General features: G+C 37.2%; 1 protein-coding gene across 3 annotated transcripts in view; it reads left to right on the forward strand.

Annotated features, from left to right (window-relative positions):
• Positions 1-1649: 1649 nt before the first annotated feature.
• The window catches only part of hecw2b (HECT, C2 and WW domain containing E3 ubiquitin protein ligase 2b), a 49755-nt gene continuing 25501 nt past the window's right edge, over positions 1650-25903 (forward strand). Inside the window, exons 1-9 of one of the 3 annotated variants that reach the window (XM_079813596.1) lie at positions 1650-2129; positions 12219-12326; positions 16082-16176; positions 19541-19616; positions 20616-20785; positions 22494-22636; positions 22923-23023; positions 24098-24783; positions 25417-25747. In XM_079813596.1, the coding sequence (XP_079669722.1) occupies positions 1796-2129; positions 12219-12326; positions 16082-16176; positions 19541-19616; positions 20616-20785; positions 22494-22636; positions 22923-23023; positions 24098-24783; positions 25417-25747 (2044 nt within the window). In that variant the 5' untranslated portion in view covers positions 1650-1795. Of the gene's footprint in view, positions 2130-12218; positions 12327-16081; positions 16177-18859; positions 18884-19540; positions 19617-20615; positions 20913-22493; positions 22637-22922; positions 23024-24097; positions 24784-25416; positions 25748-25903 lie in introns of those variants that run through there. The other 2 variants (XM_079813597.1, XM_079813598.1) reach the window with 2 other exon arrangements.

Genomic DNA, 25903 nt, shown 5'->3' on the forward strand with positions numbered 1-25903 from the left:
GTTCAAAAACCTGCGGTCTGTATGCTTTATTTATTTATTTATTTATTTTAAGTTATGCACAACAAGACCGTATATATTTGACCAGAAATACAGCTAAAACATTAATATTGTGAAATATAATTACAATTTCTCAATTTCTATTTCAATATCTTTTAAAATACAGTTTACTCCTGTTTTTGTAGAGCAAATGTTTCAGCATAAAAATTCTTCAGTGTCACATGATCCTTCGGAAATCATTTTAATATGCTTGTTTGCTTCTCAAAAACATTTCTTATTATTATCACTGTTGAAAACAGTTGTTCTACTTTATATTTTGTTTGTGGAAACTGTGATATATATTTTTCAGTATTCTTAAATGAATAGAAAGTTCAAAATAACAGCATTTATTTCAACATTTATTGTAACATAAATGCCTTTACTCTCAATTCTGAACAATTTAATGTATCCTTACTGAATTAAAGTATTAATTAATTTTTTTTTTGATGCTGATGTCAAGAAAGGAGATTCATTATGAATACAAATGTACTTAGGCTAGGTCTTTTGTCCATCAGAAATTGATTAGATTGTGAAAAGTGGTCTATATGTTGGGTGGATGAAAAAGGAGTGGGTTTGGCAACTGAGTTGTTACAATTTGGTGACAAATGTATTTTTAGCTTGTGTTAAACTGATGAATCATTGTCCTCAACTTCATTGTGATACATTTATAAAGACAATCTGTTTTTCTACCTATTTACCCTTGTTCCTTTTCCCCTTTTCTTCTAGGGATCATTCGTCCTTCATTTTCGGCCGCTGGTATATGCCCCACTAACCAAACCCCATCGTGGAATCGCATCCTGTCTCAAACCCTCTCCTGGACCTCAAGGCAAAGCGGAGATCAGATTCCTTACATCACAAATCCAGTTCTTATTCCCCTATTGGCTACTACAAATGGACAGGAAAAATCCACCCTGCATTGAACGAAAGGAAGTAGTAATGCCCATAGCAGATGATTTGGACGGAAACTGCTATGTTCCTGAGAAATATGTAAAATTCAGTTCATTTTTTTTTGTCAATGCTTTAATCCCTATGAGACTCTAAATATGAACCTTTGAGCGCCCTAACTGGTATCCGGCAGCCTTTCTTTTTCTGGTTTGGATGCTTACGGCACAACCTCAAGCCTGTTGGTTATTTTAGAAGCGGGTTATGTAATCGTCTTTTTAGATGCCAAACCCCAGAGAACTTACTTGAAGGAGAAAACATCATCAGCTAGGGCTGTGAGTGGGTTTGTCGGCCCATTTGGGCCTAAACCCAAACCTCAGCTTTTTTTTAAGGCCATTTGTCAGCCAGGAACGATCTCTGCATGGTCTTCACCATTCCTTGAAATATGGACTTTTGAACGATCTGACTGGCATTAGATGCTCTTTGAGTTCAGTTTTGGAGGTCCTGCGAACTCTCAATCTTTTGGATTAGATGTGCTTAAAATACCTTGAGGTCTTAAACCCAAGATTGTTATGAATTTCTGAAGTCAAATTGATATACTTCATATTAGATGCCACCACCACTTCTAGAAAACTTAAGGAAAGAGAAAACTTGTTGAGCCCAAACCCAATCCCAACCCTTTCCCCCCCTTTTTGGCCATTTGGCTCCTATTTCTTACCTCCATCTCATCCCGACCTCCACCATTCGCCCCTCGCTGGCCACGGCAGTCCTCCCTCCCCGTTCCCGTCCCCACCCCCACCCCCCACCCCACCCTCCCCCTCCTCCTCACCCAACCTCTTCCCCACACCACACTTCCCACCCCTCCACCCAAGTCACCATGGCAACCAGCACTACCACCACCGCCCGTGAACATCTCCTAGTGGTGCGGAGGCGCACCCCGCACATGCGCTACACGCTGAGCCCGGAAAACCTCCGCAGCCTTTCGTCGCATGGTGGCTCTGGCAATGCGGGGAGCTCTAGAGGAGGAGCACCTGAACCGATGGGCCTCCAGCGGGCCAACAGTGACACCGACCTGGTGACGTCGGATAGCCGTTCCTCCTTAACCGCCTCTACATACCAGTTTACACTTGGGCGAGGTCAAAACCTGGTCATCTCTTGGGACATCAAGGAGGAGGTGGATGCCACTGACTGGATTGGGCTGTACCACATTGGTAAGATGTTATGTGCTGTGGGGAAACTCTATTGAAAGTAATTAAATGCATTACTTTTTAGGAAGGTCAACGTATATATTTACTTAGTGTTACTTTTGCATAATTTTTTTATCACCGCATTGCAGGCTTTTTCTCTTTAGTACTAGTGAAAAAACTTTTTATAATGCTACAATGTGTAATTTCTTTGTTGCTAAAAGAATTGCAGAGAATAATAAACACTCCCCCATTCTATCATTTTGGATAAACAGATAGTTCTGGTCAAAACTAACAGCATTAATGTTGTTACGCTCAAACAAGCAGATCATAATTCCATTTGGTGCCACTGGAAGTGCAGAAATTGCAGCATTGCAGCTTTAAAAATGATGTGGAGAGGAAGGGTTTGTCTTCTCAAAATAGCAGGCCTAATTTTTCATGCAGAGACTGTAGCCTGTAGACATTGTGATTTGCAGTTTAGACAGTTTTTTGTCAAAATAGACCTTATTTTGACTCCTTGCACCGCTCATTTGTGTAGACCAGATGTCATGCACACTGTGTAGGCCAACATGACTATATATAGTGTACATTTTAAAGTCAGCATGAAATGTTTTACTTTTCTTACTAAAACCAAGGCAGGACATTGTGCTAATTTTGATTTAAGGATTTTATTTAGTCACATTACATAATTTGCAAAGTGTAACCCCCAACGTTTGCTTTGAATGTTCTCTAGATGATCTTTGATTATTGTCATGGAGTTTTATTGATGGTTTGCAGATTCATCCAAAGTTTTTTCTTTCATCATTTAGGATATTTGCTTCTAGTTTTGCTTCTCCATCAGGGTTACAGGGGTTCATGTGTTTAAATCATGTTTTGACAGATATATGAATAGGGTTTGGAAATAGCTGAGCTAGAGAAAACCATTTCTGGTCTGAAAAGATGGATGAATGATGGAAAAAGATGATTCTCTCTGTTACCGCTCCATTGAGCTGGGCGATATGACCAACCTCTTGTTGCGTTATATGAGTAATGTTATTATAGTAATGGTACAGTATATTGCAATATTTCCTAACTCTTATATATTTATTTTTCCTAACCCTAATTTATGTATATTTATATGTATTTTTACATAAGCATTTTACATAAGCATGCATTAATGCATATTCATTGATAATCAAGTAAATTAAATATTTCACATGTGAATGTTATTTCATATAATTTGATTAACTTTTTTGCTTTATTTGGATTTTATTTATTTAATGTAAGCAAACCAACATTTAAGTTTGTTAGTAAGCATAAACATCATATCTACATATTAAAGGGTTAGTTAACCCAAAAATGAAAATTATGTCATTAATTACTTACCCTCATGTCGTTCGAAGACCTCCGTCAGACCTCCGTTCATCTTCGGAACACAAATGAAGATATTTTAGTTGGAATCCGATGGCTCAGAAAGGCCTCCATTGGCACAATGCACTTTACACTCTCAAGACCCATAAAAGGTACTAAAGACGTCTTTACAAAGTCCATCTCACTACAGTGGTTCTACAATAACTTTATAAAGCGACGAGAATAGTTTTTGTGCGAAAAAAACAACTAAATAACGACTTATATAGTGATGACCGATTTCAAAACACTGCATCAAGAAGCTTCGAAGTGTTATGAATCAGTGAGTCGAATCATGATTCAGATCATGTGTCAAACCGCCAAACTGCTGAAATCACGTGACTTTGATTCATAATGCCTAATAATATAAATTGAACATCCCTGTTAAATAAATGAAGTAATAATTCATAGTTTTCACGTGACGTCACACCATTATAGGAACGCCCACCCGGAGGACCAAACAAGGGTTTCCTCCATTGCCCGCCAGTCATTTTTACCAGGTTTGTAGGAAGTTTTAATGCAGTAAGACAGTGATATTAAAAGGCCAAATTCAATATGCACCTTATTGATGTTGCATACTTTGTACAGGCAAGCAACTGAACACAGAATATTAATGCAACACGAGTTTTCTCGTTAAGTGTTTTCCCCATTGAAACACATTATAAAGAAAACGCGTTGCGTTCATATTCTTTGCTCATCTACTCGCCTGTATATAGTATGCATCATCAAAAGGTGTAAACTGAATTTAATCTTTTAATATCACTGTTTTACTAAATTAAGGCACTTTAAGGGTGGGTTGCACTAATAAGAAGTCTTTAGCCTGGCGTCGGTTCATCCCGATCAGCCCTTTAATTCAAACGGTCTTTCTACATAGTCAAGCTGTTTATAAAATTCTCGACTTGATTTAAAATAAAATCCAGATCAACTAACCTTTGATTAGCGTTGATTAATCCTTATTGGTGCAACTCAACGTATAAGTGTTTTTCACGTCCCGCTGTTTTTATTGATTGAAATACTGCAATACTGCAGCAGGTGCTGTATATGGATCACAAGTGCCCAAAACTTGCATCTTGTTCACATATGTTTGTTTTTAAGATGATATTTGACAGGCTTGTGCTGCAGTTCTATGGCTGTTTTGCCCTCCAGGGCTCCGCGCCAGTCACATGACTGAAAACTGAACTAAACGGTTAACCAGTTAGTTATGACAACCCTACTCCCATTATAATCAACAAAGCTTTGTTTCACGTTAGTAAGTAATGCAGCAGAAACCAGACATTTCTACCTCTGCAAATACTGTCATTCCGCCCAGCCTGTAACTTGTGTTTATTAAGCCAGAGAAGACAGCAAGTGAATGAGCAAATGGAAACAGACAAACTGCTGACTCTGGTATACACCGGCTTAATTGCACCATGTCATTAGCTACATTTTATCTCGTCTTCTCCTCCGCACTTGCACTGATGGTTGAATATAATTATTCAGCATTGTTGCAGATGCTTTTGAGAGCCCATAACTGCCGTAGTTTTGATTTGTAGAGGAGAGGTGGGAGGATTTGCGAAACGTCTCCCATGAGATGCCAACCAACCATGAAAAAGCTCAACCCACCAGTATCCGTAGATACAGACCAGCAGAGTAACTGCAGTTCAATTAACCATTCACTGACTTGCAGTGAACTATACACACATTTGTTATGTTTAGAGACATTATTCTACTATCATTTAGGGTAATTGCTATTTAAAAATCTTTAATGAATTCAAATTATATTGTGTGAGATCCATTTGCCATCTTATTCTTAAACAACACCAGTGACAAAATGATCAGAAAGTGTTGTAAATTTTGAAATGTTGGGATCTGTCTTCTGGAAACCAACTCCACTTGCATTTCTGTTACGTTTGTAATGTAAACTAGTGAAGTTTTCTTTCTTGCACAAGAGAGAATCAAATGAATCAAGACTGCTTCAGAAATACAATCTCTATAGATTTGGCTTCTTGGAAGTGGGAATTTAGTGGTGCAAGTTACAGTAATGATACGTTGAATTGTGCAGCTTGGTGTGCTGTTACTTTCCTGTGATTTGTCTTTTGCTTTGCAAATGATAAACAGGTGAAAAGTACCTTGGAGGGGCCTGAGTTATATAGGGATTGAATATTGATATCATAAAGCCCCTCAAGCACCCCAAAAAAAGCATGCAATCATTACTCGTGTATTATTTAGGAATAGTATTGTTTAATATAAGATTTGATGGTGTAGTTGACATAAAAACCTTGCTTTTTGTTTGCTTATAAGATAGATGTATGTTGTATACAGTACACGTGTAAGTAAAGAAGATTCTGCTGTAATCTGTTATGAGCGCAGGGTTCAGGGTCTGTATGACAGTCATGGTCAGTGAAAGCCGATCCCTCACTCTACTACAGCTTCATGGGGCCATCGATCAGGACGGGGGAATTCCTCTGTGGCCTGTCCCAGAGAAAGGCCTCTGCTCAGGGATTGTGCCCACCATCGATCCGCACAGATCCTCTGGAGTTTCATTTATAGTCTTATTTTCCCCATGGGAGTGACCAAGGCCTGATTTATGACCTGTGCTACACGCAAACAGAACAACTGCCTATGACCAGTTTTTTTATGACCAAAAGTTGGATTTGGCTACTTTTTATTTATTTATTTTAAAGCAATAATTAAAATATTAATCTCATGATTTGTATATATGACTCATTCTAATGTAATGACCAAACAATGGCCAAAAGTTGGATTTGACAAATTTTATTTATATTAAAGCAATAGTTAAAATATTAATTTCATGATTTTTATAAATGACTAATTATAATGGGATGACCAAACAATGGCCAAAAGTTGGATTTGGCTACTTTTATTTATTTATTTTAAAGCAATAATTCAAATATTAATCTCATGATTTGTATATATAACTCATTCTAATGTAATGACCAAACAATGGCCAAAAGCTGGATTTTACAAATTTTATTTATATTAAAGCAATAATTAAAATATTAATCTCATGGTCTTTATAAATGATTCCTTCTAATGTACTGCATTACATTTTAATGCATTCAGTCAATTTTGTCAAAAATATGTAATACATCACAACAAAATCTATACCAACAACACACTTAGTCATATCTTAGCCCGAAATCAAAAGAAAGAAATGATAAATTATATTCTCCATGAAGAAATTGAAACCTGTTTTTAGTTTAGTTTTAGATTTTACTAGTATGACAATATTTTCATAACAAGTTAAGCATAATTTATTTCACTTAATTAGACAAAAATGAAAAGAGGTAAAGTAAATGTTGATACAAAAATGATATTTTCCATAAAGAAATTGAAGTCGATTTTTAGGCCTTCTTTTTTTTGCATTATATGACAATATTTTCATAACAAATTAAGCATATTTTCTCCACTTTTACTCAGACAAAAATATAAAAAGGTAAAGTAAATGTCTAAATGTGTAAATCTCTTTATACATTATAAAAAAAATTAATACCATGATAATATTTGTTCTACTGCCTTTTTATGCTCGTTTACATAATTGAAAGAAATGTTTGTTCATTTTGTGGATCGTAATTGAGAAAAACGTGCATTACAAAAAAACGTCCATCGTAAAATATCTAGGCACGTTACGTTAATGATCATTTGAGGGAACAATTTGCTTAATTATCATGAACATATCAAGAAATAGTGAAAAAGAATCATAATGGTGTTATAACATTGTATTTTCTTCATGAGAAATATTATTTTATATTTAAAAAATGTCTTTTTTGGTGGGGGAAGTTACCTGGAAAAGGTTTCAGGATCCACCCATAAATACATTTTCTGATGAAAATCTAAAGTGTGTCTTTTTAACACTTACAGATAAACATGTGCTGTTTCTGTTACTGTCAAATTAGTTAAGAGTGTTAACTGCATTACATTTAACACATTAAACATTGCATTAAGCTTATTTACTGGTCTTATTGTTGATCATGTGCTCAGAATATGTCCTGATTTTACAGTAAAGCATTTAGCTGGTTTTTCCGGGAAACAGGATGATCCAAGGCACCGCTGCACTGGAGTCGGAGATGATTGATTTTTACGTGAGTCATGTGACACGGTGGGGTGAATTGTGGCTTCTTGTAGACGTTCAGTAACAGAGGCCCAGTGTCAGCGCTGTGATATAGTTTCAGATGAGCTGCTGTAGATCACAGAAGACAAAGCTGGTCTATTCACGAGGGTCTGACAGAATGAAGAGTGTCTCAAAATTACTGATCACAGGCTGCTATCACACCTAGAGACAAACACGGGCTGTAAACCTTTCTTCAGAAGAAACTCGCCTCTGAATGTCCGATTCTTGCTCGTGAATTCATTTTATGATTGTTTGAAAATGCATATTAGCAGTTGCATTCTCTGATATACACTCAATTACAGATGTTTTCAATTTTATTGCTCAAAGGTAGCTCAAGAGATTCAATGGAGTTAATTATCTCTTTCCTATTGGATGTGACCTCGTAGTCTGACACTACTATGGACATGTGTGCAAATGGATTCTGAATCATTTGGTGCTGCTTGTTAGTTTTTCTGAATGCATAGATGGATTGTTTTCACATCGAGCTAAAATCTTACTCCTATAATAGAGAAAATAATCATTTTTGGGACTTTTTTTTATGTGAAGATTTTATATCAAACTGAATTTGTATCTTTATATAAGGTCACACTGCACCCATTTCTGATTTGGTTGTCAAATCCAATCTTTAGGATTTACTGTCTTTTAGCAAGTGCTAAAATCTTATCCGGAAAGTGTAGTAGTTTATCTTGTATCTGATGATAAATGTATACTGCATCCCGAGTTAATTATTTGAAATCAAATCTTTTCCAAACATCTGATTTTAATCCAGTTTCAAATGCTCAGAATCAGGTTTGCTTAATCAGATTCATTAATTGTTTTGGGCAACTGGACAGATTTGTGTCACATTTTGTCTGTCTTGATGGCCTAATTCCACCTAAATCAGGCTGATTGCTTAATTGGGAGTTTTGTCATTAGATGTTATTCACTCTTTTGTTCAGAGACGGTTTGTCCTGAATCGGAGGGCGGAAAGGATAATCAGCAGTGGGTCATTGGGTCTCTGGTTAATGTGGCTGTATTGATTAGACAAACTCAGGCTGGAAATTGAAGCTAATGTGCTCATGGACTCAATTCACCCACAATGCTGCCTGTCTGCTCTGAATCACTGCCAATCACTTCATTTGTGCCCTCTTTTTACTTTGCCACTTGTAATGAATGATTCATCATTCTACATTGTCCCACATATGATTAAAATGTATATTTTTTAATAATTTTCTGTATTAAAGCAGCACTAGGTAACTTTTCAACCTTTATAATATATTTTCAAGACTCTTGTGATGATACATTGACTTACAATAGGTTGAATGACACGTCTGCCATAGCCTGACGGGGTCTGTATCGTTTTTAATCGTACTTTTAAACTTCGGGTTTTGGGTAGTAACCCGAGAACAAAAAGAACTACAAAATGCGACTGCTTTACGGCATATACATCACTTCCACCACCACCCCCACTTCCTTAAATTCGGATGTGCGAGCCCAACTATCGTTTGTTTGCCGGATGTTATAGTCATGGCCGAAGCAGCACAGAAAAATAAGAAAGCAAAGGTTTTGTCGGAGGAAAGCAAAACGAGGAAACGAGAAAGTGATCGGATTAAAGGCAGGACGAGGATCAACATTGGGCCAGCGTTTGCTCGTTGGCGTGAGCTGAAGGAGGAGGGGCTACATTCTTGCAAGTAAATACATAAGACGTACAAAATCATATTTTAGGATACCTAACATGACTGTGATATTTGTTTATTTGTCTTGCCTCAAGCTATAATGCAAATCGATTTTTCAAATGTGCAGATTCATCTATGGTAGCTTGATATTATAATATTGACGATATATGGTTATTACATACCACTCAAATATTGAATTGAAGTATCATATAGATTCCGTAAAACGGGAACCAATAGACTAGGCTACTATAATGACGCTGGCTTGTAAACGTGAGCATCGCGATCATTTGGCGTTTGAAAAAAATAAAACCCATGAAATGATATTCATATGACATGCTGAAACATATGCCACTGTACCTGGGATGAAGATATTTCACACGCGACACAAGCAGAACACCTGCATGTGAACTCCTGCAGTGTTCAGGGCTATCATGGTTGTCATGTCAACAAATGCATGTGCGATGCATCCACTGATGTAGAATTACAGAGTTTACGACAGTAGTAGAGGACAATACTGTTTCCCAACTATAGGGGGACCCCGAGAGCAAGTGCAAGTACCTAGTGCTGCTTAAAAATAAAATAAATTGTTTATGAAGATTTTACATTTTTAAATACATTTTATATTATTTTTTATATAATTATATAGACATTTATATATATTTAGATGTATATCCATCCCCAAACTGTTGCCACAAAGTTGGGAGCATGAAATTGTCCAAAATGTCTTGGTATGCGGAAGCATTAAGAGTTCCTTTCACTGGAACTAAGGGGCCAAGCCCAACCCCTGAAAAACAACCCCACACCATAATCCCCCTCCACCAAACTTTACACTTGACACAATGCAGTCAGGCAAGTACCGTTCTCCTGGCAACCGCCAAACCCAGACTCGTCCATCAGATTGCCAGACAGAGAAGCGTGATTCATCACTCCAGAGAACATGTCTCCACTGCTCTAGATCAGTGTTTCCCAACGGGTGCCGTCTGACGACAGAAGGGGTGCCGTTTAAAAGTCCTTCAAATATATATATTTGGCGAGTGCTGCCGTTAATTCGAATATGACCAGTCATTTTCGCCGTCATCACCCGGGTAGTTGTGCCAGAAGACGCGAATGAGAAGACGCGCACGCTGTGAGAAAATTTGTCTCTGTGCACTCATCCGAAAGCACACGTCTCACAGCGTGCAAATATTGAGTTCTCTTTCAAGTTTTGCTCTTGAACGGACAAACTCACACAAAAATTATGTCAACATGTCCATCTTGATGAGTATTCTAGCAGACATAGTCTGTATATGCCTTAAGTAAACTTATACAGTCGAGAAAGACGGCGCATATCCGTGCATTAGGTCTTAAAGGGGCAGTAGCCTTTACTGCTGTCTGTTTAATGCCAAACAACAAAAGACAAGGACATCACTCACTGCTCTTGATTGAATAGCTTTTGTAAGTTTAATAGGAATAATCTTTAATTTATACACACAAATATGCAAAATTTGATAAATTTCTGTACCTGAAAACTAATGTTAGACGTACCTGAAAAACCTGAACAGCATAGTTTATTTTTTTAGTAGGCCTTTGCTCAATAGTATTTACTTGTGCTGCTGCTTGTATTTAAATTATTTGTTCTTATTATTTTCTTTATTTTTATTTGACAGTAGTCCTTTTTTCCCTGAACATCGCAAATACTGATCCGTACAGAAACGGTGAACCTAAAACCGTGATACAAACCGAACCGTGAGCAATCTGTACCGTTACACCCCTAGCGTAAAGTATGCGAGGGGGTGCCACAAAATGGAGAAAATTTTCAAAGGGCCATGACTGAAAAAAGGTTGGGAAACACTGCTCTAGAGTCCAGTGGCGGCGTGCTTTACACCACTGTATCTGACGCTTTGCATTGCACTTGGTGATGTAAGGCTTGGATGAGCTGCTCGGCCATGGAAACCCATTCCTTGAAGCTCTACGAACTTTTCTTCAGCTAATCTGAAGGTCACATGAAGTTTGGAGGGCTGTAGCTATTAACTCTGAAGAAAGTTGGCGACATCTACACACTGTGAACCTCAGCTTGCGCTGACCCCGCTCTGTGATTTTACGTGGCCTAACATTTCGTGGCTGAGTTGCTGTTGTTCCCAAATGCTTCCACTTTGTTATAATACCACTAACAGTTGACCGTGGAATATTTAGTAGTGAGGAAATTTCACGAATGGTCTTATTGCACAGGTGGCAACCTATCACGACACCACGCTTGAATTCACTGAGCTCCTGAAAGCGACCCATTCTTTCACAAATGTTTGTAGAAGCGTCTGCATGCCCAGGTGCTTGATTTTATACACCTGTGGCCATGGAAGTGATTGGAACACCTGAATTCAATGATTTGGAGGGGTTTCCAAATACTTTTGGCAGTATAGTGTGTTATTAACACACACACACACACACACACACACACACACACACACACACACACACACACACACACACACACACACACACACACACACACGTTTTACCTTGATTACCCTGATTACCCTGTGGATATAATATAATAGTATGCTGTATTTACTGTATTATGCCTCCATGATAGGGTATTAAGCTATATTACTGTTCTCTGTATAGAGTAAGATCTATGAGAGAGGCGAACAGATGGGAGCTGGTAGGAGGTTTGTTTGATCAGGGGCATGTTGAATCGAGGAGTTAAAGAACAGGAAACACCAACTAAGAACGTGGTTCCTTACCTCCTTCAGGACAGACACTTTACCATTTGTTTGTTCTCAAGTCCCTTAGAAAAGACTTTAAGCTCTTGAGAGAATGTGCCTGAGGTGTGGCGGCTTCATGGCACAATCGATCAGCCAACCCCATGTTGTTTCACAGCCATGTGTTTATAGTGAGAGCTATTGACTCCTGGTGGAGGCCCTTCATCTTAGTCATTTATTTCTGTACAAGTAAGGCAAATATTTACACGTTTTTGTGCTCACACAGATGAGACGTGTCCCGCTAACGTTTGGGATTCGAAGAACCGCGGGGTGAACGGCACTCAGAGGGGCCAGATCGTCTGGAGGCTTGAGGCCGGACCTTACTTCATGGAGCGTAAGTGAGAGTGTTGAAAAATGATATTCTCTTTCTTTTTCAGGGAAAAATTGTGGAAGATTTAATTAATTAAGTTTACTGGCATCAGATGTTTGGTATACTACCGTTCAAAAGTTTGTGTTCAGTATATAATATTATAATATCATCTATAATATTCTTGAGCAGCAAATCAACACATTAGAAGGATTTCTGAAGGATCATGTGACACTGGACTAGAGTACTTGTGCTGAAAAATAAATTACATTTTAAAATATATTCAAATGGAAACATATTTCACAATATTACTGTCTTTTACTGTATTTTTGATCAAATAAATGCAGCCTTGTTGAGCATAAGAGACTTCTTTCAAAGACACAAAAAATATAGATTTTAAGAACTTTTGAACAGTAGTGGTGAAACCTAGTTTTAGTAGCGAACTAACTGAAATACAAATTTTTCATTTATGTCTGTGATAAATCTGCTCCTATTCAGTATGTAAAAACAAAACAATGTTTGAGCGCTTTACATGTTGGTCAAACAAACCTGTCCTGTACAGCTGTGCAGTGTATATTTTGTAAGGCCCACCCAATCGTCCCAATGACGGCTTTTGATTAGCGGGTCAAAGTTTCTTGTGTGTTTAGTCTTTTCAGCGGGGAAAAGTCATTTAATTCCAATTTACCTTTATCTGACTCCATATTATCATGACCTCGAATTTAAGTTAAAATGCAGATTGGTTATTAGGTCATTTGTATAACAATTTAACTACACATTTGATCATTTTATTTAACTCTTTACTCTGAAACCATTCATTCGGTTCTAAGAGTTCCACAGGGTCCTCGCACCGGCCCTTATGCGGGTCCACGATCACAAACTCGCCAGTCCGATCTTAAACCAGAGGTTATGGCTAAAGCGATTTAACAATGCCGCCCATGCCTTCTATTGTTAAAAAGTACCCATGTAGCCCCCTACAATCGCCTATAACAACTTAACCAGAGGTTATGGCCAGTACCATAAAATAATGGCGTATTGTCTCAATAGTATTTTATCTGGCCCCCTATAATGCGACTGCATAACAACTTAATTAAAGTCGAGCAGTTAGTCAGAAATCTAGAATCTCGCCAGATGTGCCCCATGCTTCATACAATCCGAGATCTAGTATGTACTTAACCCTGGTCGAAGATTTGCGGTAACAAAGGATACATCATAATGCACTAAAATCAATAATTTCAGAGTAAGTCCGAATAAATGTAACAATTTATTATTAGTCAGGTAAATGTATCATGCCAATTACGTAATCGATTCAAAGATAATGTCTAGAACAGTCATTCCCAAACTGTGGTCCGTGGACCACTAGTGGTCCGTAAGGGTACTGCAGGTGGTCCGTGGAAAGGCAAAATAAAATAAAATAATATTTTTTTACCTTAATTTTACCAGGAAATTCCCATAAAAAAATAAAAAGTAAAAAGAATATGTAGGCCTATATTGATATAACATTTGTATTTAATTGTCAAGTTATTGTGCGATTACTAAAATAGGCTAGTGGCGCTCTGCCGTGACGTTCAAGTTCAGTGCTGTTATGAATCGGTGGATAGCAACAGGTTCTTTGAAGAGAAAAGAGACAGAGGCAGAAGTTACAAAAAATTAAGAGATTGACAGTGAGTCGGATGCATCTATGAGCCAGAATAAATAAATTAAATATGTAGCAGCCGTTGTGTGCAGTAAACTTTCTTTTAACAAGCCTGTTGTACTGATGTGATGACTAGTTATAGTTTTAGTGCTAGTAAGCCTATTTAGAGGTGCGGACTTCAGGTAGGACTGTGTGTAGACATATTTTATTATGTGTGTTATGAGGTGGTCCGCAAAATTTTTTGATTACAAATAGTGGTCCACACACACAAAAAGTTTGAAAACCCCTGGTCTAGAAGACGTGTCTAGCGTTACGGGCTGACCTGAGTAAGGGCTGACCCTTCTGCAACATCCCTTAAATACCAGACCAAGACAGAAACCTCTTTCAAATGTAAACATGAGTTCACAATGGGAATTTGCATTAATCGAGCCCTGTAGACCTGTAATTCACACCTTATTGACGACAGAAGGTAAAGACCAATTGGCAGAGGACACACCCACTACAATAAGCAAAATATCTCTAAACTCTTAAAACCTTTATTACCTTTTGTTTTACTTTTGTGGGAATGAGACCTTTGTACCAGTCGCACTGAGACATTTCAAAGGATACCAAACATGTATAAAACTGTATAGTACTTGTTCACATGAACCCATGTACTGTAGATTTTGGGTAAATTTCAACATATGGAGAGGAGAGATGAGTGTGAGAGGAATGAAATGTAAATTGAGGCAATATTTGGGTGATCAACTCAGTGGGATTTCATCTTGGATGGGGATGGTAGTTTCTCAAGAGAGAGTTCAGATGTTAATTTCCTTTGATTTCTCAGAGAGTTGCCATCTCTTACAGTTTTCTCCAGTCTTACAATTTCTATATTTATTGTGTTGAATTTTGTGTTGAATATGATGTTTAGGTAGCCTGACGTCGTCATACTCAATTCTAGTCAGAATATGAGTCTGAGACCCCTCCGTTGGGCTGTGATTATGGGGCGTGTTTCAACCGCACCAGGAAAGACCTCATTTGGATAGACCTATAACCAATCAGAGCAACGGAGCGACGCATAACGTTAGTTGTCAAATGTCAACAGAACTCAACTGCACTGTGTTGCCATGTCCGCGGGTTGAAGCGACCCCAATTATTTGATATACAGACTCAGGAATGCGAATTTTAGCTGCCAGCCCTGCCAAAATAACACATATTTTACCCCCCAAATGCCTTTTTTTCCCGGAGAACCCCCCCCTGGAAAGCTATTGGGCTTGTTTTTGGCTAGTTTTGAGGAACGTTAGCAATTGGGCGGGTTTTGTTGTAAAAACTTGGCAACCCTGTCTGCACGCACGCTGGAATAAGTAGCCTAAAACGTTAGAAGAACAAGATTAGTGTAAACGATCTTTGCCGGTGTTGTAAAAAAATAATTTAAGGATACACAGAGTACTTACCAACACGATCATCATTTCTGAGAGAAATAGTAAAGGTGAATGCATATACGAACAAGTTCTCGTTTTAGGATTAGAACAAATTCAACCCAAGCGCTCTTTGATGACGTGGATGATTACGTTACTGTTTATCATCTGTCCATCATCGTCTAAAGCCCGCCCTGACAATTTCATTGGTCCGAACAGTTTCTGTTCGGGCATAATTACTTCTCTACCGATCAATTCCAGACCGAACTGCCCGAGTAAAAATGTTGTGGGCGGGGCTAAGTTCGGCTGGCATCCAGGCTAATGTTTAGGAGCAAGTAAAGCTGAAATCAAATGTAAATTTGAGAGACAAGCTAAATATAGGCTACAGATATCTTGTTCACTTACTACTGAATGTCTCTTACAAAACTCTTGGATATCTTTTAAAGATAATATGACATGAATCTCATAAACCTTGGCTAGAGTTATTTTTTGAAACAATATAAATCCTCTGCATACTTATTCCTGGGAATTGCATAAACCAGCCAATCAGATTACAGCTTGCCCTTCTGAGAAAGCTCTTTCCATTTTTTGTGTGCATTATGGATCAGATGGTCTGTGAGCGTCCTGCCTGAGGCTGAAACAATGATAAAATATGTTATTATGAGAGAATAATAATGGAGATACTGTATGTGCTGTTTGTATTTTAAATGGTTGAAGTCTTGGAAACATGATCTTGTGTTTATATTTCTCAGCTGAGACCAAAATCTGTTTCAAATATTACCATGGAGTGAGTGGAGCGTTGAGGGCCACAACCTCCTGCATCACCGTCAAGAACCCTGGAGTTACAGTAAGTGTCTGACTCTGTTGAGCGTGTGTTTAAAACATTGAGTTGTTGGCATCAGATGGGGCTGCAAACATGCTCCTGTTGACCTTTGTAAATGGTTGAAAAGAGTGTTTTCGCTCGTAACGTATTTTGAAAGTGTCACGTGAACTTCAGAAAAAACATTTGAACCTTTTTCATAGTTGTATTATATGTCAGAGCCATAGCCTAGAGGTTAATGCATATACTCCAACACACTTGTTGTGGTGCTTATTTACAAAGCACAGGTTCAATTGATTTCCATTATTGGCCTGTCACCACTACAAAGAACAAAAAGGGACAAAAATAGTTAAATTAGTTTGGAGTTGTAGAGTATGGTGTTTCTCTTAGGGTGCTTTCACACTTGGTTCGATTGCTTTCTACAGCTCTCGGCTTGCTGTACGTCAGTCACGCTCGCCAGGAAAAAGACTCAGGTACGGATCGCAGGTGCACACCCGAGTTCGGAAGACAGCGTTCACATCATCCAAACGAACCAGCACCAAAACTGCTAGTGTGCAAGCAACCTTAGAAATATCAATTGATTAATATGAAAAATAACAATGTAAATTAATCACTTTTCGTATTGACAAATAAATACGTTTAACGCTTTGACGTTTTTCCATGTTAAAAAATATAGTTATGTGTAACAACAAATAATACATTGATAAATCATTTTAAATGCAATATTTAAACAGCACTTGTAAAGCATTTATATTTTACATTTATGTTGATTATTTCAATTAAACAGCCTTTCAAAAGGATCTTAAAACAGATAATGTAATGTTTTGAAAGTCTATTATGCAAACATTTATTATTATTATCAATGCTGAAAACAGTTGTGTTGCTTAATATTTGTGTGCAAAACGTGATGCCTGTTTTCAGAATTCTTAGATGAATAGAACATTCAAAAGAACAGAATTTATTTGAAACAGAAATTGTAATATTATAAATGTGTCAAATTTTTGGAAATTGAGATTTGTATATCATCTGGCATCTGAGAGCATGAGCTTTCCATTGATGTACGGTTTGTTAGGATGGGACAATATTTGGTCAAGATACAACTATTTGAAAATCTGGAATCTGAGGATGCAAAAAAATCTAAATATTGAGAAAATTGTCTTTAAAGTTGTCCAAATGAATTCCTTAGCAAAGTATTTTACTACTAATAATACATTTGTGATATATTTACAGTAGGAAATTTACAAAACATCTTCATGGAACATGATCTTTACTTAATATCCTAATAATTTTTGGCATAAAAGAAAAATCTATAATTTTGACCCCTATGTAGTAGGGCTGTGCGATATTGAAGAAAAATGCGATATGCGATATCCTTGTTAAATAATGCAATATTCGATATGCGATACGATATTGCTTTAAGTGTGTAAAATCTATTTCTTTCCCCTACGGATGTCTTTCACTTAAAGCATAACCGACTGTGTTTACATGAAAACTCATCAAGACAGTCATTTTGACTGTGTGTGTATTTGACAGTTCGGGTTTGTAGCAAGACACGAAAAAAAGAACGGCTTGTGCGCACATTTTGGTGTGTGTGTGTTTGTCAGACAGTAGACAGCACGAGACTGCAAGGAGTTGTTTTCCGCAAGTTATTGCGTTTAATAACTCTTTTTAACGTAAAGCAAGTCACATAAGTAACAGTCGTGTGCCCAGTCTATTCTCTGCTAATGCGTCAACCTAAAACGTGCACTTTTCACAATGTTGAAGTAGCCTATTAAAATCATTCAGATATTGCGCACCCTTGCGATATGCATATTGCGATATGTACATTTGCGATATTTCGATATATTGTGCAGCCCTGGCTATTGCCAGAAATATACCCATGTGACTTATGACAGGTTTTGTGGTCCAGGGTCACACATTTCTTTACTGTCACTTTTGATCAATTTAATATTAATTATGTAAAAAAAAAATCTTACAAACCCAAATCTTTTGAATGGTCATTTTACTAGCCCAATTTGAGGCTATTTTGGTTCTCAAGCAATGAATTAATTGCATGAATATAAAATACATTTGATGTTTGTGTATATTGGTTATTGGTAAAATCGAGCAGAGCTCATCCCATCACCTCTGATGCACAAATACAGCAGATAATCATCGCGTGCTTCCCGGCTTCACATCGTCTCTGCCTGCATGTGTTTCTTGGTCTTTCTCTGCCTGTGTATCTGCAGGCTCCATTATCAGGCGCTGGAGTTTGACTGAACTCCACAGAGACGTATCATGTTCACAGGCATGCAGAGAATGCACAGGAAGTAGAGAGCGCTCTTTGATATGCTTAGCGCCTGGATGCCGACACACGCCACAGAACTAGTGCAAAGGGCACATTCCACCCTCTGCGACATGAGCTTGAACTTGAAACCACTAGAGTTAACATAGAGTTATCGCTATTGGTGTATGAACAACTGCTTCAGCTTATCTTAGTGCTATGGAAATGAATTAATACATCTGATCATGTGACTGTGATCTGTGAGCTGTGCTAAACCGCATATCTGTGATCCCTCAGGCAAAGAGAACATAATTAAAGCTTATGGGATATTTTCTGGATTGGATCTGACCTTTGAACTTTTTCCAAAATTGATGTTTTGATATAATTACTGTTTCTTCTTACTATTTTATATGGTTTAGATTGATGCAGGACATGTTTTGAGCGAATACACACCAAAAAATTGACCAAAATGTGAGTTAAATGTGCATTGGTTTGACATATGGAAATGTGTATTATAATATCTCAATCCCGTCGTCATTTTGGGGCTCTGCCACTGAACAAGTGTCTATAATCATAAATCACACTGCCACGTTAATGAGCAGGAACATTATAATGTGATTGAATTATTCATGACCGTGATCCTGAATAAAATCTCCTGCCTGAACATCTCTTCTGCTAACGTCACTATAACCACCATAGTTTGACCTAAATGCTGCTGTAAAATATATTAAATTGAATAAATATATGGCATAAATATTTAATAAATATGTTGAACATGTTGAGTATATTGAATAATTAATCAATAATGTGATCTCTTTCAAGAAATGATTCACTCGCACAGCGTCGCTATTGCTGTTTAAACAACTATTTGAACTTATGTTTATATATATATATGAAAAGAAATTCATATTTAATTTGATGTTTGTGTATATTGGTTATTGGTATATTAACAGAGCTCATTCAGTTTATTAGTGAATATGTTTGTTTTTTTATCAATGCATTTTGTTCTCTGTCCATTGCTTCAGCTCAAGCATTCAAAAGTGCTTGTTATGTTTGTCTAGGGATATTAATTATGCAGCATGCCTCTATATCATAATGAGTAATTGTGTGTTTCGGTGTCCTCTGCAGGTCGGGACAGAGGGGCAGGTGGATGGACAGTCTGTCACAGAACACTGCAGGAAATTGGTCAGCTTTACTCTATCAGGTAAGAATAGTTGATATTTGCCACATATGTCTTTATGAAACTGATTTCTATATAATGTTAGAAGCTGTATGAGAGGCCATACACTGATTTTACCGCCCAAACCTTCCTTAACCATATAGTAAAACTTCAATTGGTTTATAAAATCGCAACAAGGGATATATTATGAAAAACACCAATGCTCAGTAAATAATTACTTTTTTTATACTAATAATACCAAATATATACAATTTGAGCACAAAATAAGCTATAATATTATAAAAATTAAGTTTCTGTCATGATTTACTCATCCTCCTGTTGTTCTAAACGTGTATGACTTTCTTTATTTTTTGTGGAATATTAAAGAAGATGTTTTGAAGAATGTTAATAACCAAACAGTTTTGGTTCCCATTGATTCCCATTGTATTTTTTGTCCATACAGTGGAAGTCAATGGGAACCGAAACTTTTTGATTACCAACATATCTTCTTTTAAGTTCCAAAGAAGAAAGAAAGTCATACAGGTTTGGAACGACACGAGGGTGAGTAAATTATGACAGAATTTTTATTTTAAGGTGAACTATCCCTTTAATGAATTTGATATTGCAGACTAATTTACAATGATTTCAAATGTCTCATCCTAACCCAGTGATAAAATCTGACATCAGTTGATGTGTTGTCTTCTCAATTAAAACTCTGCTATATATCTGCCCTCTTGTGGTAATGAGCTGCTAGTGCAGATAGATAAATAGATAGATAGATAGATAGATGGATAGATAGATAGATAGATAGATAGATAGATAGATAGATAGATAGATAGATAGATAGATAGATAGATAGATAGATAGATAGATAGATAGATGGATGGATGGATGGATGGATGGATGGATGGATGGATGGATGGATGGATGGATGGATGGATGGATGGATGGATGGATGGATGGATGGATGGATGGACGGACAGACAGTCAGACAGACAGACTTTTTTATGCTGCTAGCTCACATTGTGTGTGTATATATTGCAGATATCAGGGCTAACGGTCTGAAGAAGGGCATGTTTTTTAATCCGGACCCCTATCTGAAGATGAGTATCCAACCAGGCAAGAGGCACGGCTTCCCTACGTTCACCCACCACGGCCAAGAGAGACGAACCTCCATCATATCCAACACCACTAACCCTGTGTGGCACGGAGAGGTAATTCATTTTCAGACTGGGGCAGTTAATGAGGTGTGCTGTTTGTGTTCACTTCTTCAGCACATAACCTCTGGATGCTGCAGGGTAACATCCGCTGTGAGTAGCTGAGGAGTTAATGGGATGTAAGGTAACCAAGTAGGTGTGACCAGTCTGATTTTTCCCGAAATGACTGTACTAGAAGTTGGTCATATTTCTTAAAACGTAAATATTTTTCTTCATTACAAAAAAACCTAGTGAATTGTACTAAATGATAACCATATCACTGCATTTACATGGTACTCCAATGTACAGTATTTCAAAGAATATAATGATACTACAGTACTTATGTACATATCCAAAAGTTTTAACCCTTGTGCATCCTTATGGACTTTTTTTTGTCGTTTTTTTTTTTTTATCATTTTTCCTGTGTTAATGCTAACTACATAAATGTTGGCACAGGTCTTTCTTTTTATTGGAATTTTACTATTTCACCCCCATTTCCTTTAAAAAAAAATCAATTTTGCACTAGGTACAAAAAATAGTTCCACTCAGCACCGTTTGGACAAAAATGTCCACATTAAAACGGCAAAATTTAAGCCCAGGGCCATTTAACTATAAAATGATGCAATCTTTGTTAATAGGCTTTCATTTAACTGGCAAGGCTTCAATTTAAATTTGTAAAAAAAAAAATTACCAGATGGTGATATTTTTTTCAGGTTTGGCCTGTAAAGCAAATACTCACTTTATTCCTGTTTTCTGTTTATGCATATTATAAAGCCAATTGGATAAATTATGCAGCTGTAAATGTGTGGGTGTGTTAGTATGGTTGTCCGAGTGTGGTTTGTATGCATGTATTAAAAAAATGGTGTGTGTGCTTGTAATATTTGTGAGAGAAAATTCAAATCACAAATCCAACCGCTGTGTGTACCAGTGGAGTTTGGCTGGCATCTAATGGGGAAAAAGTTGCCACTACGCCCAAACAAAATCTTACTTAACACACATTTTTTGAGATGTCAACCTCCAATTTGGAACACAACTTGCTTTGATTTTCTAGCAGTTTTAGAGTTCAACACGTTTCATAAAAAATATATTTTATATAAAATAATACTAAAATAATAATAATTTTCATAAACTTAACCTCTATAACTTTTTTTGGGGTTAAACTTTTTAACAATAATCTTCCATGGGTCTTCTTTAAAATGAGACCAAACTTAAGTCTGTGCTGCCGATATAAAAACATTTTATGACAGTTTTTGACATGGACATTTATTTTTGTCTTCTATGGACCTGCTATGTGTAACTTTTTTTAATTGATGCACAAGGGTTAAGTAAATAAGAGTTAAGTTTTGCATCACACTTTAGATATGGGTCCAATTCTCTATTAACTAACTTATTAACTACTATTTTTGCCTCAATACACTCCTAATTACTGCATACTAATAGTAAGGTAGTTGTTAAGTTCAGGTATTGGGTAGGATTAAGGGATATAGAATATGGTCATGCAGAATAAGGCCTTAATTTTTTATAAGTACTAATACACAGCCAATATCCTAGTAATATGCATGCTAAAAGCAACTAGTTCATAGTCAGAATTGAACCCTAAACTAAAGTGTAACCAAGTTTTGTTACCATGTATGAGATTGAATAGAAGAATGAATATTATTTCACTTCCTCAGCACAGAAACATAACTGTAAATCTGAATTTTAATACTTCTGTTCTCCCCTGCAGAAGTACACGTTTGTTGCACTGATGACGGACGTTTTGGAAATTGAGGTCAAGGACAAATTTGCAAAAAGTCGCCCGATCATCAAACGCTTTTTAGGTCAGCTGACGATGCCAGTGCAGAGAATGCTGGAGAGACATACAGCGGGGTCAGTATTCACTATTACATATTCCTGAGAGGATCTATTATATATGAACTTCCATTAACAACTGATTCATATCCTGCTGGTACTTTGCCGTTTATGTAAACATAAGTTGTGTAATAATTCAGTTGCGTAATAATTCAATAGTTCAACTACTTGTAAAAATAAAAGAATACAAATAAAATTGTTGCTGCATCACAAGATTATATGTGTTTTTATAAACTGTATTACAAACAGATTTTATTGAAATAACAATAATTGGTTTCTGTATGGTTGTTTTTGGAAAAAAAAGTGATCTACATGTGAGCTACACGCTTTGCCGCCGTCTACCGACAGAACATGTGAGCGGACAGCTTCACTTCAGGGTGGAGATCACCTCCAACGGACATGAAGGTGACAGTTACAGTGTTTATTAATTCAAACTACGATTTTGAAATGTCTCTTATGCTCAACAAGGCTGCATTTATTTGCTCAAAAAAAGAGTAAAAATAGTAATATTGTAAAATGTAAAATTACAATTTAAAATAACTTGTTTTCTATTTGAATATATTTTAAAAATGTTCAACATCATTACTCAAGTCTTAAAGGGATAGCTCACCCAAAAATAAAAATTAGCCAATGATTTACTCACCCTCAAGTCATCCTAGGTGTATATGGCATTCTTCTTTGAAACGAATACACTCATATATCACAATATCAATATCACAGAGTTATATTAAAAAATGTCCTGGCTCTTCCAAGCTTTATAATGGCAGTAAATGACAGCCCAAAAAAGTGCAACCATCCATTACAAAAGTACTCCACACGGCTCCGGGGGGTTAATAAAGTCCTTCTGAATCAAATCGATGCATTTTTGTAAATGCATTATCCATATTTAAAACTTTATAAATTAAAATATCTAGCTTCCGGCGGACCGCCTTCCGTATTCAACTTACGAAGAAAGTGTAACGCCTCTCGCAGTTCAAAATGCTTACGCTACGTCCAACGTCATCGTCACAACAGTTACGCTTTTTTCATAAATTCGGAAGCTAGATATTTTATTGTATAACGTGTTAAATATGGATATTTTTCTTACAAAATCGCATTGATTGGATTCAGAAGGCCTTTATTAACCCCCCTGTAGCCGTATGGATTACTTTTATAATGGATGGATACACTTTTTTGGGCTTCAAATTTTGGGCTGCCATTATAATGCTTGGATTAGCCAAGACATTTTTGGATTTGGCATTTTTGAACGTCATATACACCTAGGATGGACATGATGGCTTGAGGGTGAGTAAATTATGAGATAATTTTCTTTTTTGGATGAACTATCACTTTAAATCACATGATCCTTCAGAAAAAATTCTAATATGCTGATTTGCTGCTCAAGAAACATTTAATTTAAGTGGGTCCCCTTTGTGCCATTCAAAATCACTGTAAATTGTGGCTTATTGTTTTAATATGCAATGTCATATGATTTTGTAGATGCAATGGGGTCTCTGCTAGGAGCCTCATCTATGAACGGAGATCCTGGGAGCCCATCTGACGACGAGGACGTTTTGCACTCTTCCTCGCGCATGGCCAGGGGCCCCTCGCCCACTGGCTCTGAAGGGTCCCTGCACGGTGACGCCTTTAGGACGGACGAGTGCATGATGGACCCTGATGAGGATCGGCTCTTGAGAGAAGTAGCCCCAGATTTGGCTGAAGGAACGCCGGCCCATAGTCATCGCCAGGCCTCGCTTAACGACTACCTGGATGCCATTGAGGCCCCTAAGGGCCCCGGAGACAGACCGCTTGGGGCCGCCTCACCTAAACTACGCTCAAGTTTCCCCACTGACACACGGCTCAATGCTATGTTACATATAGACTCTGATGAAGACGAGGAGGGACACGCCTCCCGGGATACGGCATTGACCAATGGCGCTCCACGGCCAGATGGACGCACCTCCTCTGAACAGGACAAAGGGGAGGGTCCCGTAAAAGCCAGGCAGAGGCTTGAGTCGGAAGCTGCGAGCAGCGCCACAGACACTGAAGCCACAGCATCAGGGTCAAGCAGTGGCATCACAAAGAGCCAAAATGGAGGTGCTGAGGGCGGCCAAGAAGGGGCTGCTGCCTCTGGAGACTCAACACAAAGCACCGGAAACTCTCACCAGCCAGTTTTCAAAATACAGGTCTGTAGGGTTTGGCGTTTTTTTGTTCATTTTGACCTGTTATGGAAATATGTTGTATTACCTCAGTTTCCATGCAGGTTTTAAGTAGTTATCAGTATGGTTTTATAGTTGTATAGTTACATTTAATTTAAACTTTAATGCATTTATTGTAAATATTAAACTTCTATGAAGAATCTCATATTATAAATGTTTTTATTTTATGATAATATACATAAAAAAAAAAAATAAAAAAAAAATAAAAATATATATATATATATATATATATATATATTAGTGCTGTCAAATCGATTAATCACATCTAACAAAGTTTGTAAATATATAATTACTATAATTAATCATGTGTACACACACACACACACACACACACACACACATATATATATATATATATATATATATATATATATATATATATATATATATATATATATATATATATATATATATATATATATATATATATTTAATACAATGCAATAAAACTATTATAAATAATATTTTATGATAAACTCATAATTCATGCATAATAATGATAGTAATGAGTTATATAATAGGTAGAATATACATAATTTGCACAAATTTGTATTATGTAGTCCTTACTTTGTATCATTTTACCTAATGCATTTCTCACAGGAAGAGGAAGGAGTTGCATCCAAGGCAGTCACTAGGGATGAAGGATCAACAGAGGCTGCTACAGTCACAGAGCCCTCAGCATCTGGAAGTAATGTAGCTAGTGAAGGGGGCGGAGCCACAGCAGCTAAGCAGCCAGAGCAGGGGAACTCCAGTGAGGCAGCCAATGAGGAGGAAGATGATGCTGGAATCTGGCAGAGGAGGCAGAGTCTGCAAGCATCAGGGAACGAATCACAGGCTGAAGGGATGGAATTAACCAATGAAGCGAGGAGGCCAGCTGAGGCAGCACAGGCTGACGCAGCACAGGCTGCCACCCTAACAGATGAAGAGACAGGTAACTCTGTGATAATGCATGTCATTTATGAAGTAAATCAGCGTTAGGAAACTTTTATGAGAGAGCTGTGATCAAACTTCCTTCAGTTAAAAATGTTTCTGCACATTAATAAATAAATAAAAAATCATATTTAATATTATAATAATATTATTATTT

Source organism: Gobio gobio (genome assembly GCF_949357685.1).
Source record: "Gobio gobio genome assembly, chromosome: 3".
NCBI classification, from domain to species: Eukaryota; Metazoa; Chordata; class Actinopteri; order Cypriniformes; family Gobionidae; genus Gobio; species Gobio gobio.